This window comes from Heptranchias perlo, chromosome 40, assembly GCF_035084215.1.
Source record: "Heptranchias perlo isolate sHepPer1 chromosome 40, sHepPer1.hap1, whole genome shotgun sequence".
Taxonomy (NCBI): Eukaryota; Metazoa; Chordata; class Chondrichthyes; order Hexanchiformes; family Hexanchidae; genus Heptranchias; species Heptranchias perlo.
The window spans coordinates 3787298-3801232 of NC_090364.1; the positions used below are offsets into that span (position 1 = coordinate 3787298).

Here is a 13935-nt window from a genome sequence, read left to right on the forward strand (position 1 = left end):
CTCCCCTCTCTGTCCTATAGAAGTGCTGACCTCTTCAGGGCATCAGAAACAGTCCATAATAGTTTTTAAAGGTGAAGTGGATAAATATTTAAAGAAGAAAAATATAGAAGGGTATGGGAAAAGGGAAGTGATTGGGTTTAAATGGATAGCTGTTTGAGAGAGCTAGTGCAGGTGAGATGGGCCAAATGGCCTCCTTCTGTGGTGTGCAGTTCTAAGCCTCTTCACCTCCCTCCCCTTCCAGATGGTCCACCTGCAGCCTGAAACTCACTGGGCAATTACAGCATATATCCTATGAATTCGGTGCAGCGTGTTTGTAGGCCAGCCACTGATAATTACAATCCCAGCTGCAAGAGTTTGCATTGATGAAAAATGAGCTCCCGGGGAGAAAACCAAATCTTTGATCAAAACAGTAATTAAAGACTGCAGATCGCAGGCTGAATCCATTGTTGAAACCTCAACGTCACATCAGGCCGGACCAGTTATTTTGGGTCCTGTTATTAAGCTGGTGGAGCTCATTTTGTACAGTTGTGAGAACAGGCAGAATGGCCGCATTAGCTCTAAACATTACTACTTTGGAAAATGGCATGTAAAGAAGAAAGAAAGACTTTAATTTCTACAGTGTCTTTTACGACCTCAGGATGTCCCAAAGTGCTTTACAGTCAATTAAGTACTTTTGAAGTGTAGTCACTGTTTTAATGTAGGAAACGTGGGCATCCAAGTTGTGCACAGCAAGATCCCAAAAACAGCAAGGTGATTAATGACCAGAAAATCTGTTTCTTTCATGTTGTTGGTTGAGGGATAAATATTGGCCAGAATCCCCCTGCTCTTAGAAATGGTGCCATGGGATTTTTATGCCCACCTGAGAGGGCAGACGGGGCCTCGGTTCAATGTCTCATCCGAAAGACGGCACCTCCCACAGTGCAGCACTCCCTCAGTACTGCACTGAAGTGTTAGCCTAGATCTTGTGCTCTAGTCTCTGGAGTAGGACTTGAACCCACAACCTTCTGACTCAGAGGCGAGGGTGCTACCACTGAGCCACGGTTGACACTTCAGCCTGGAAGGGAAGGGAGGAACTGAGGAGGAGAATGGCTTGGGTGTTGATGAGATGGAGAAGCTTTAATTTTTACCTTATTGGACAACCCCAGTAATGGGCAAAAGCCGATTTTAAGCTCGAAAAATGTGAGAGAATACGAGTAGCCTTTAGTTGATACCAAGCTTGGATTTTAAAAGCCTGAAAATTTAAGGAGGAAGAGACTGAGGGGAGTAAGGACTTACATGGTTTGAGATCCCTAAGAAAGAACAAGTTGGAATAGTAGCCAGTGTGACAGATCTAGATTAAAATTGAATATTCAGGGAGTAGCAAGAGACACTCTTTGTATGTGTTCACCAGTAGTGTTGCACAGTTTTCAGGTTTAGTGGGGTTAGAGGGTGGGAGATAATTGGACCATGGTGTGTAGACGGAATTCATTCCTATCTTAAAGTGATCCATTCTGTCCTTGATTTTATATGGATTTATATTATTAATTGTAGTTACATTGGAAAATTTAAGAGTAATTTGGAAAGCAGAGAAGTAGTTAGTTGGAGCAGAGGCATTTCACTGCAGATGGTGATACAAAGCTGAGGTGCCACAGTGTCACCACTGGCAGGAGGGTGTAACTACAGTGTGACAAGTTTACATAGGCAGTTTTCACTATAAATGTGGATGCAGGAATTTATAATGGAATAAGCTGACACAAAAATGTGACAACAGGAAGTAAGGTTTTGTAGACAGGAAGTGTGTGTAGACGTAAGATTTTGAATGTTACAGATGTTTACACGAGGTGAGGAGGAGTTTGGTTTGGATGCTGCTGCTGTTGATGGAATTGAAAGCTTCGCTGCTCCTGGGGTTCAAAGACACAGGGGATGGCGTTTGGACGTGTCGCGGGCTTACTATCTTAAGTATTTCCAGAGTGCGGAGTGTGACTGCTATTCTGGGGATGGGCATGACATACAACCTTGACAGAACAGGCCCGAGGGGCTGAATGGCCTACCCCTGTTCCTACAGCTGTGTGGGTGGAGGAGGATGTTGAGATTAAACTGACTTGATATGAAAGCTTGGTGGGGGTGGGGGAATGAAAGGTTGTTGAGGTCGGGGGTTCGGTGCTTGATGGGATGGCTGCCAGATCAGGAGAAAAAAAATACATGCTTTAGAAAATAAGGTTAATAACTTCTAACTTGTGTGAATTCCCCTCTCTCCATTTTTCTCCCTTCCTTTCCTGAAGGTGCTGACTCATGCTGGGATATAGTTCTACAGCAGCTCTCTGGAGCCCCATTTCATGGTTGAGCACAGGTCAGCAGTGTTGGCAGACTTTCAAATGTGAGAGCCCGTCACCAACTAACATCCACACGTGCACTTTCCAGTTGGAGAGCACTGAGGACCATGGCTGACTTTCACCTCCCTAGTCCAGGGAGCACTGAGGCCACTTCTAACACCTCTGTCACCACCCTAGCTGAGATCTAATTCAGCACTGGGGACTGAACCTGGGCCTTCTGATGGGAAAGGTTCAGTTTATTATCCTAAGGCATCGTGGAGGGCATCATTTTGTTAAGCTTCAATATTTTGAGCTATTTGTTTGTTATCACACTAGCTCAGATCAGGGATCAAACCTGGGACCCTCTGGTCTTTGCCACACTGTGCAATGCCTTTGCCCAGCTGGTCATTGGGGAAGCTAACACACTATTTTCAATGCATAATAAATCTCTCAATTTCATTTGAATACACAAAGTATATTAAAATATCACTTTGTCTTTAGTGTATGTTAAGCCAGAAGTTTGAGCTCGTAATCAAGGCTGAGACTCCAGTGAAGCATTGAAGGAGTGCTACATGGCGTCACTCTTTGGATGCAGTGTCAAACTGAAGACCTGTCTACCTGTTCCATTGGTCCATGTAGACATTGAAGATCCAGCAGCACTATTTGGAGAAGAGCAGGGGGATTACCCTGTGTCCTGACCAGTGATGAACTGGCCATTTATCTCATTGTGAGATCTTGCTGTATGGAAATGCTTGAAGCTCTTGCCTACATAAGTGAATTACTACAAAGTAATTCATTGTATATGAAACACTTTTGAGAAATTTCTGCAAGGTGTGATAAGATGCTAAATAATTGCAAGTCATTCCTTCTGGAAAGTCAGTGTCAAACGGTTCTGTTATCTAGGACACTGGAATTTCCTTCCTTCTAAAAGCCCCTCTGCTCAGATTGCCTGTTAGCATCTGTTTTGTGCAGATTGTTTTAACTTTCTGCGGAAGAGCTGTTGTGTATTCAAGCAGAACGACTAGAATCATAGAATCATGGACGGATACAGCACAGAAGGAGACCATTCGGCCCACTGCGCCCGTGCTGGCTCTTTGAAAGAGCTATCCAATTAGCCCCATTCCCCTCTCTTTCCTCAAAGCTCTGCGAATTTTTCCCCTTCAAGTATTTATCCAATTCCTTTTAAAAGTTATTATTGAATCTGCTTCCACCGCCCTTTCAGGCAGCGCATTCCAGATCCTAACAGCTTGCTGCGTAAAAATGTTTTTCCTCATGTCGCCTCTGGTTCTTTTGCCATTAGCCACTAACTCTGAGTTTTCCCCTCATTCGTCCAAAGCTGTAAAAAATGCCATTCTGCGCAGACTTCCTTCTCCCTGTACCCTCACTGTGTTGAAATCGTGACTCATTGTGCCAAAATCCTGTGGTAATGCTTGCATACTTAGAACTTCAAAACTGTGAAATCCCTTATCTCCCTTTGTTTTTCCTTCCTCCTACAATCTATAGGCTTTTAAGTAAAAAGAACGAACAGCCCAAGTGTTTTATAGCCACTGCTCCGAAATGCAGTTACTGTTGTTTTGCAGGTTCATGCAGCATGTCAGTTTGCACACATGTGGTCCCACAAACAGCAAATAAGATGAATAACCAGTTCATGTGTTTTTGGTGGTGTTGCTGAAGGGAAGAATGTTGGTCAGGATGTCAGGAAAACTTCCTGCGCTCCCAGTAGTGCTGTGGGATCTTTTACATCCTCCTGAACAGGCAGACGGGGCCTTAGTTTAACATCTCATCCGAAAGACGGCACCTCTGACAATGCAGCATTCCTTTATTTCTGCAGTGAAGTGTCAGTCTAGATTATGTGCTCATGTCATAGAGTTGATTGGAGCACGTAGTCTAGGGTTGGGTTTTAAAATCCGAACTTCATAATAGCACAGAAAGAGGCCATTCGGTCCATCGTGCCTGTGCCAGCTCTTTGAAAGAGCTATCCAATTAGTCCAACTCCCCCTGCTTTTTGCCCATAACCCTGCAAATTTCTCCTTTTCAAGTATACCTACAGTTTCTGTTTGAAAACTTGGTGTTACTTAATCACAATTTCCTGATTTACCTAATCTTTTCTCCTCTTGTTTTTTCTAGCCTTGGTGTTTTGCACCGAGGGCCCTGGCTCTTCATCTACTTTTCTCCGTAATTTAAAAAAAACACATTTTTTTTGCCCTGTATTCAAATCCACTTTCAGGATTTGAGTGAATGTCACATTGAGATGGATGGAATAAGCACAGTTTAATTTATTTTGTTGCAAATTATTGATTCGTGACAGTGAGGGGAATGGAACATTTTTTTCCTAATCTATCAGCCAGCGTCAACACCGAGCATTTTTGGGTCGGGTTTAGCGCGCCTTTTAAAGTTCCCTTTCCCCGCAGCCCCCCCCGCCACTTGATGTGCCTCATCTGTGGCCTCAGATGGTAACACCCAACTGCACCAGTGTAGTATTTTTCCTTTCCCCACACAAGCCATGCTCTAAGTGTAGTTGCCTATTAATGTTTGATTTTGATTCGGGGCAGCATATGGTGTACACCTGCTCCCCATTGGGCACCGGCTCGAGACGGCCCAAACAATGTCCGCATCAGGATTCTGGAGCTTGGAAGTATTTGCAGTGTCGAAATCATTCTTTCTACGTCTTGGGCAGTATATTCCAGATCATAACAACTTGCTGTGTAAAAAATATTTCTCCTCATCTTCCCCTGGTTCTTTTACCAATTACCTTAATTCCGTGTCCTCTGGTTACTGCCGGTGGAAACAGTTCTCCTTATTTACTCTATCAAAATCCCATAGAACTTTGAACACCTCCTCTAAACCTCCCCGTAACCCGCTCTGCCCTTCGGAGAACGATCCCAGCTTCTCTAATCCCTCCATATTGCTGAAATCCCTCTTTTTTTTTTCTTTTTTCAGGCAAAAGCAAAGAAGCAGAAATTAAACGAATAAACAAAGAGCTGGCAAACATCCGATCAAAGTTCAAAGGTACGTGTATCCGTTTGCTGACAGAGCTGGTGCTGGGGGGTTGGGAGGGGGGGTGGATTTTGATGACGGACTGCAGGCCTGGCAAGCACCACCCACCTAGCTACCCACAGAAGCAGCATTGACAAAACGTGTGTGTGGTGGGTCCCTGGCCTGTACAGGGGATGCGGGCCTGATGGACAATGAAGGGCATAAAACTGGGGAGAATGATAAAATAATGCAAAAGACACCGGCCACAATGAGCAGTCTGTGGACAATGTACCTTGCAGTCTTTCCCCGCGCAGTGTTTGCGATCATGCTATCTGGGGAGCTAGTAGATGGAGGCTATTCGCTACTTTTCTCTCCCTACATCCCCCCTGCCCCTTCCTCCAAACACAGAGGACTTGGTGAGACACCCTGTTCGCATTTGTGCATCTCCCATTACCTTGTGATTAGAGCTGATAGGCACTCGGGTTGAACTCTTGTTTGGGAAACACCGTGTGGTGTGAGGAGGCCTTTACAGAGCTTAGCGATGCCTGGGGAATGTAAGGAATGAGCACCATGTTCAAAAAAAAAGAGAGGCGCAAACTCGTTTTAAAAAAAAACGCGGGGCTGAGTTTATTTCCTGGAGTGGAATTCGCTACCGCAAGAAGTGGTTGAGGCGAATAGCATAGATCCATTTAAGGGGAAGCTAGTTAAACACGAGGAAGAAAGGAATAGGAGGTTATGCTGATAAGGTTAGGTGAAGAGGGGTGCGAGGAGACTTTTGTGGAGCATGAGCTCTGATATAGACCAGTTGGGTCGAATGGCCTGTTTCTGTGCTGTACATTCTATGTAATTCTGTGAAACGCATCAAAATAGCAGAGGCAGCTTGAGTGTTTTTTTCTGCACTTCCGACCTATTGCTGTTTGAGGAGAGAGAAGAGATTTCAGTCTCATGCATGTGTTGGGGCAAAGGATTAGCAGGAACCCCAAATTGGGAAATATAATTGCACCGAGTGTTTAAAACATTAAAAAAAAAGGAACTGGGTTTTTTTATAACCAAAATGAGTGCACTGAGTTGGGTGTGTGAAGCTTGAATTTCTTGCGTTGGTGTGTGTGCAATTACACCCTTGTTCCCTCCACAGCCTCGCCAGATATCGTGTCTAAACCTGTTTGCTTCAAAGATAGTGTCTACATTGCATTCATCAGAACAGGCGAAGGGTCATCGACCTGAAACGGTAATTCTGTTTCTTTCGCCATGGATGCTGCCTGACTTGCTGAGTATTTCCAGCGTTTTCTGTTCCCTACTCTGTACTGACTCAACTGATCTCTGGCAGGTTAACAGTTGGGGTGATACAGTTGGTCTCGGTGTCCCTGATGGGGGATAAATTGTCCGGGTTCTATCACCTGATCCTACTGGAAAATGCAATTGCATGGGCATTGAGTATAGAACTCCACGGTAGAATAGTCTGCCAGTGGAGAATGACCGAGTTTGAAGGGGGCTGCTTGCACCTGCAGAGGTGTACTGTGGCACGAATCACTGTCTTCAAGGGTGGAGCGGTAACCTGAGAAAAGTAGAAAATCTGAAATACATTTTGAACATTGCTTTTTTAAATAAAAAAATAGTAGAGGCAGCTTGAGTTTTTTTCTGCACTTCCTACCTATTGCTGTTTGAGGGGAGAGAAGAGATTTCAGTATCATGCAAGTGTTGGGGCAAAGGATTAGCAGGAACCCCAAATTGGGAAATATAATTGCACCAAGTGTTTAAAACATTGAAAAAAAGGAACTGGGTTCTTTTTGCCTGGTTGCTGCAGTGGTATTTGTGCATAACTGTTGCAGTTTCCTCATCAGTGTGAGACTGCCACTCTCCTCCAAACACATTGGGTCAGCACAATTTTTATTTTCCTCTTGATCCTAAAGTGTGTGTGTGTGTTTTTCCCCCCCTGCCTCCTAAGGTCAAAATACAGTCAGCACACGGGACTGAGAGAAAGCAGCTATTTCCCTTGGCACATCCTGGCTTCCTGTTGCAGCCATGAATCAGCTGTTTTTTTTCTTCTCTCCCAAGAGAGAGAAATACACACAAGGCAGCACTATGTCTGGAGCCTCATCTCAGTACTGGGGTGGGGAGGGTGTGAAGGGGATAGTTTAGAAATAACCGGGATAAGCATTGGTCCCATTTCCTTCCCTCCCCTCCCTGCTGTAGATGCCACCTCCATAGGTGCTGGAGGCCCTCCTGGTGCCTGTCTAAATGACCATTCTTCATTTGTGAACCTAGGCAGCAGATGTTGGCAGATTGTTCGACTGTGGAAAGAATCATAAACGAGCTTGATCTTATTCTCACCTGATGCCCACACATACACATTTTTCAGCGGAGGTTACCGAATAGAGATCAGGAACTGGCTGATTTTACTCTTTCTTTCCCCCCCCCCCCCCCCCCCAATTCCAGGAACACTATGGCCAATTATGGAACCCCTACCTCAGTCAACACAGACTGGGAGTCGAGCTTCAGAACCAAGTCCCGTTCACCCATCACCCCCTGTGATCGCTGACCTACGTTGGCTCCCAGTCCGGCAACGCCTCGAATTTAAAATTCTCATCCTTGTGTTCAGATTCCTCCATGGCCCTTGCCCCTCCCTATCTTTGTAATCTCCTCCAGCCCTACAACCCTCCGCGATCTCTGCATTCCTCCCATTCTGGCCTCTTGCGCATCTACGATTTCCATTGGCTTGGTGTCAAATTTTGTCTGTTTATGCTCCTGTGAAGCGCCTTGGGACCTTTTACTACATTAAAGGTGCTGTATAAATTCAAGTTGTTGTGTTGTGTGGCTCAGTGTTACCCTGCTCAGTGTTACCCTGCTCAGTGTTACCCTGCTCAGTGTTACCCTGCTCAGTGTTACCCTGCTCAGTGTTACCCTGCTCAGTGTTACCCTGCTCAGTGTTACCCTGCTCAGTGTTACCCTGCTCAGTGTTACCCTGCTCAGTGTTACCCTGCTCAGTGTTACCCTGCTCAGTGTTACCCTGCTCAGTGTTACCCTGCTCAGTGTTACCCTGCTCAGTGTTACCCTGCTCAGTGTTACCCTGCTCAGTGTTACCCTGCGCAGTGTCTTAGAATGAGGTTGGAATTTATGAGTCCAGAACTAGGAGCCATAAATATAAGATAGTCACTAATAAATCCAATAAGGAATTCAGGAGAAACTTCTTTGGGTAAAGAGTGCTTAGAATGTGGAGCTTGGTATCACAAGGAGTGGTTGAGGCCAATAGCATAGATGCATTTAAGGGGAAGCTGGATAAGTACATGAGAGAGAAAGGAATAGAAGGATATGCTGATAGGATTAGATGAAGAGGGGTGAGAGGATGCTCGGGTGGAGCATAAACACCAGCACAGACCAGTTGGGCCGAATGGCCTGTTTCTGTGTAATTCTATGAAATTCTCCCTGCTGCAGGAGACAAGGCGCTGGATGGTTACAGTAAGAAGAAGTATGTCTGCAAGCTGCTCTTCATCTTCCTGCTTGGCCATGACATTGACTTTGGCCACATGGAGGCGGTCAACCTGCTGAGTTCCAATAAGTACACTGAGAAGCAGATTGTGAGTATTTATGCTCCGGATCAGAACTGGGAGGCGGTTGTGGTGCACGTGTTGCTGAGGGAATGGGCGGAACTTTAGAAAACTAATGGCCTGCTAAAGAACTGCGTGGTGCTGACTCCCTGTTAAGATCAAATCGGTTCCTCTTGTAAACCAATTATCTTCAGGTTGGGTGTGCACACTGTGATGGGCAGGAAGCTTGAGACTGCATTGAGCAAGATTTATGATTAGCAATTGTCTCACAAATCTGGCTGCAGATTTTGGATGGTTGCCTCACCAAAGCAACCATTCCTTAATGACAGCTTAAGACAGCGAGGGCCAAAGGGGCATCACAGTCGAGCCTGATCCTGTTCTTCTCCGAAAGCTGCGTACGTAGACTTTCGAAAGAAATTGCATTTCTACGGTGTCTTTCACAACCTCAGAACTTCCCAAAGCACTTTACAGCCAATGAAGTACTTTTGAAGTGTAGTCATTATTGTAATGCAGGGAAAAGTGGCAGCCAAATTGTGCACAGCAAGATCCCACAAACAGAAATGAGATAATAACCAGATGATCCGTTTTAGTGATCTTGGTTGAGAGCTAAATATTGGCCAGGACAGTGGGGAGAGCCACTTTTCTTAAATGATTCCAGGGTTTTCATCTCTCCTACTCTATTGAGTCCATTCCCAGTGTTGATCACTTTGTGTGACGGATAACTGCCTGATATCAGTCCTACATGGCTTCAGGTGGGGTGCGGAGTCTGTTGTGTGGGAAAGACTGGATGGATCAGAGGGTCTTTTCCTGTCCGCCATTGTTTGTACGTTTATCTTTCACTCTTTGATCCTGTCTCCAGTTGTCCCACTCTCACAATTTAATATAAAGTAATATTCCAGATTTACCTTTTCCATAGCGTTTACTGTCTTAGTGACCTCTAAGATCAACTGTCTCAACACCTCCTTTCCAATCTGAAAAACTCAAGTGTCCACTTTTTTCCCCTCGTAACTCAGACCAGTGACACCGGGGATCAGCCTCGTGGCACTTTTCTCTGCTGCCTCCAGCAGTTGAATATCTCCTTTTGGGTCTCGGTGACCAGAACTGGACACTGTACTCGAGGTGTGGTCTAACTTGAGCTCTGAGCAGGTTAATCATGACTTCCTCTGACTTGTATTCTACTGTTAGGGTTGTATAGTTAAACATTTTGCTGCTCTGCATTGGTTGGACGTGTTGAGTATCAAGTCTACTAAGACTGTCTCTTTGTACCCGCAACATCCTTCGGAAGTTCAGGTTCAGACGTGTGTTCTACATTCTCAGGGTTATCTTTTCATCTCGGTGCTGGTGAACTCGAACAGTGAGCTGATCCGTCTGATTAACAACGCCATCAAGAACGACCTGGCCAGCCGCAACCCCATCTTCATGTGTCTCGCTCTGCACTGCATTGCAAACGTCGGCAGCAGGGAAATGGCAGAGGCCTTTGCTTCGGAGATTCCCAAAATCCTGGTGGCTGGGTATGTGCGTCTTCATCCAACTGCTGTCTGTGATTGCCACTTTTTATGATAGTATTTTGTGTCAACAGACTGTTGAGGTTCTATAGAACATGAGGTAGGGCAGTCTAATTTCCTACTGGGAATGAGCAGCAGAAAAACAATTCCCCCCCCCCCCCCCCCACTTCAATTTTATAATTGGCATTCTTGCTCAAGACAGACAAGAGGGTGTGAGAAATGGGAAAGTGGCACATTAATGCAGCAGGGGGTTCCTCTGAGCTCGGGGCTAAGACACAATGTTGGGGAAAAATGGGTGAAGCTTTACTCTGTTAAACCAGTGCTTTACCTGCCCTGGGAGTGTTTGATGGAACAGTGTAGAGGGAGCTTTACTCTCCGTCTAACTCGTGCTGTACCTGCCCTGGGAGTGTTTGATGGGACAGTGTAGAGGGAGCTTTACTCTGTATCTAACCCGTGCTGTACCTGCCCTGGGAGTGTTTGATGGAACAGTGTAGAGGGAGCTTTACTCTGTATCTAACCCGTGCTGTACCTGCCCTGGGAGTGTTTGATGGAACAGTGTAGAGGGAGCTTTACTCTCCGTCTAACCCGTGCTGTACCTGCCCTGACAATGAGTCCCCAAATGGAAAGTGTTCTGTTCCAAGTGTAAAGATCCTTCAACTTGATGAACCCAAACCCTACATTCAAAAAAAAAATCAGCATTGTTATTTTCCTCCTTTTCTCCCTCAGTGCTATCGGTTAATCAGCACCTCCAACCCCAGGATTTAGTTCTGCAATTGAACTTGTTGGTGATGTTGTTTTGTTGATAGCGATACCATGGACAGTGTGAAACAGAGTGCTGCCTTGTGTTTGCTGCGTCTCTACAAGACTTCCCCAGATCTGGTGCCCATGGGCGAGTGGACATCCCGGGTGGTGCATCTACTCAACGACCAGCATCTGGTAAACAAATATATCGTCTTTTTTAATTTAAAAGAAAAAATAAATTCTAGCTCATTTGGTAAATTCTCTATCCAGTATAGAACAGGTCCATACCGAACAGAAATGTCCCAAATACATTCCCTCGTCAGTTAGCTGATCTCACTCAGAAGCTACGGTTGGCTTCAATACTCTAGGCAATGGAAGGGAGGAATAAAATTGGCCATGGGTCTCAATCCCTATGATCAGCGCTGGAATGTGTGGGATGTTGGAATTGGTTGCTGATCGAATTTGGATGGATTGCGATGGCCGTAAGGAATATTTGCCAACACTCGCTATCTAGACCCACAAGTGAAAAGTGGCCACTTGGGCAAGGTACCAGAAGCAGGGTTGTCACCAGGACTTCAGCAAAGCATGATGGTGGAACTGCCATCCTATTGAGCTTTGAAAAATACCTAGCAGTACAATGAAAGGCCTTGTTATTCTGAGCTTGGATGAGAGAATACTGATAGATGGAAAGGATGAATTTGTATTTATGTAATGCCTTACCATCTCTCGCGAACATCCCAGTGTGTTTCACATGCAATAAAATGCAGCCATTGTTATTCTGTAGGCAAACGTGATGGCCATTTTGCAAACATCAAGGTCTCACAAGCAGCAATGACTCAAATGGCCAGTTAATTTTTTTTTTTGTGATGTTAGTTGAGGGAAGAATGTTGGTCAGAACATCACAACTCCGATCTTCAAATAGTGCCATGGGATCTTCAGTGTCCATCTGAACTACTGGAATAGGCATACAGGGTTTAACGTCTCATCCAAAGGACGTGTGTCGCTGGGGTGAAGTGCTACTGATTACAGGCCTGTCACTGGTGGTGGGAGCAATGTGAGCTGATGAATTGAGTGTTACATGAGAACTGTACTGCACAACACCAAAACATATTCGTTCAAATATGATTTGGTCCCCTAAAGTAACTTGGTGCAAATATGCATGGTCTTGGAGCATCTGCATGCAGTAATTATGTTTCACTTCTTCTGGTTCATCGCAGGGCGTGGTGACAGCTGCTACCAGTCTCATCACTTGTCTTAGCAAGAAGAACCCCGACGAATTCAAGACGTGTGTCTCGTTGGCCGTTTCCAGACTTAGTCGGGTAGGTAGTCTTGCGGACCCTCAGTTTCTAGCGCTGAAACTTGTCCTCCATTTTGTGTACTCAATCGATTGCTGTTAAACGGTCTTTTTGCTGTGGGTTCGCATGTTTCCTGCTCAGAAGGAATCAAAATTCACATCAAAATCTAGACGTGCAGATGAATGTAGGTGTTGCAGCAAGCCTTTTCCGGCCTCACTCAGATGTGTCTCTTACTTCACAATTGACCAATAGTTTGAATGGTTCTTATTTCTTGGCTGTTGCAGATTGTGTCATCAGCCTCCACTGACCTGCAGGATTACACATATTACTTCGTTCCAGCACCCTGGCTTTCTGTCAAGCTGCTACGACTCCTGCAGTGCTATCCTCCACCTGGTAAGTGTGTGTGTTTTTGTGGCATTGGAGTCGCAAGAGACTTCAGAAACACTCTCCACAGAGCCACCTAAAGGCTAGAGCCTGCAATTACATAATGACAGTTGACATAACGTTGACTGAGGAGCGTAGAAGAGCATGCCAGGAGCACCACCAGGCGTACCTAAAAATGAGGTGCCAACCTGGTGAAGCTACAAGCATGCTAAACAGCGGAAGCAGCATGCTATAGACAAAGCTAAGCGATCCCACAACCAACAAATCAGATCAAAGCTCTGCAGTCCTGTCACATCCCGTTGGGAATGGTGGTGGACAATTAAACAACTAACGGGAGGAGGAGGCTCCGTGAACATCTCCCATCCTCAATGATCGCAGAGCCCAGCACGTGAGTGCAAAAGACAAGGCTGAAGCGTTCGCAACCATCTTCAGCCAGAAGTGCCGTATGGATAATCCAACTCAGCCTCCTCCCGAGATCCCCACCATCACAGAAGTCAGTCTTCAGCCAATTCGATTCACTCCACGTGATATCAAGAAACGGCTGAGTGCACTGGATACAGCAACGGCTATGGGCCTTGACAACATCCCAGCTGCGATGCTGAAGACTTGTGTCCCAGAACTAGCCAAGCCTCTAGCCAAACTGTTCCAGTACAGCTACAACACTGGCATTTATTTGACAAAGTGGAAAATTGCCCAGGTATGTCCTGTCCACAAGAAGCAGGATAAATCCAATCCGGCCAATTACCGGCCCATCAGTCTACTCTCAATTATCAGCAAAGTGATGGAAGGTGTCGGCTCCAGATCTCATTACAGCCTTGGTCCAAACATGGACAAAAGAGCTGAATTCCAGAGGTGAGGTGAGAGTGACTGCCCTTGACATCAAGGCAGCATTTGACAGAGTGTGGCATCAAGGAGCCCTAGTAAAATTGAAGTCAATGGGAATCGGGGGGGAAAACTTTCTAGTGGCTGGAGTCATACTTAGCACAAAGGAAGATGGTAGTGGTTGTTGGAGGCCAATCATCTCAGCCCCAGGACATCGCTGCAGGAGTTCCTCGGGGCAGTGCCCTAGGCTCAACTATATTCAGCTGCTTCATTAATGACCTTCCCTCCATCATAAGGTCAGAAATGGGGATGTTCGCTGATGATTGCATAGTGTTCAGTTCCATTCGCAACCCCTTAGATAATGAAGCAGTCTGTG

At 45.6% G+C, this 13935-nt stretch overlaps 1 protein-coding gene across 4 annotated transcripts in view; it reads left to right on the forward strand.

Annotated features, from left to right (window-relative positions):
• Positions 1 to 13935, forward strand: part of LOC137305512 (AP-2 complex subunit alpha-2-like) — a 54564-nt gene that overhangs the window by 2979 nt on the left and 37650 nt on the right. For all 4 annotated transcript variants that reach the window (XM_067974365.1, XM_067974367.1, XM_067974366.1 and 1 more), the window contains exons 2-7: positions 5232 to 5300; positions 8700 to 8842; positions 10130 to 10323; positions 11124 to 11253; positions 12276 to 12377; positions 12638 to 12746. In XM_067974365.1, coding sequence (XP_067830466.1) covers positions 5232 to 5300; positions 8700 to 8842; positions 10130 to 10323; positions 11124 to 11253; positions 12276 to 12377; positions 12638 to 12746 — 747 coding nt within the window. The remainder of the gene's footprint in view (positions 1 to 5231; positions 5301 to 8699; positions 8843 to 10129; positions 10324 to 11123; positions 11254 to 12275; positions 12378 to 12637; positions 12747 to 13935) is intronic.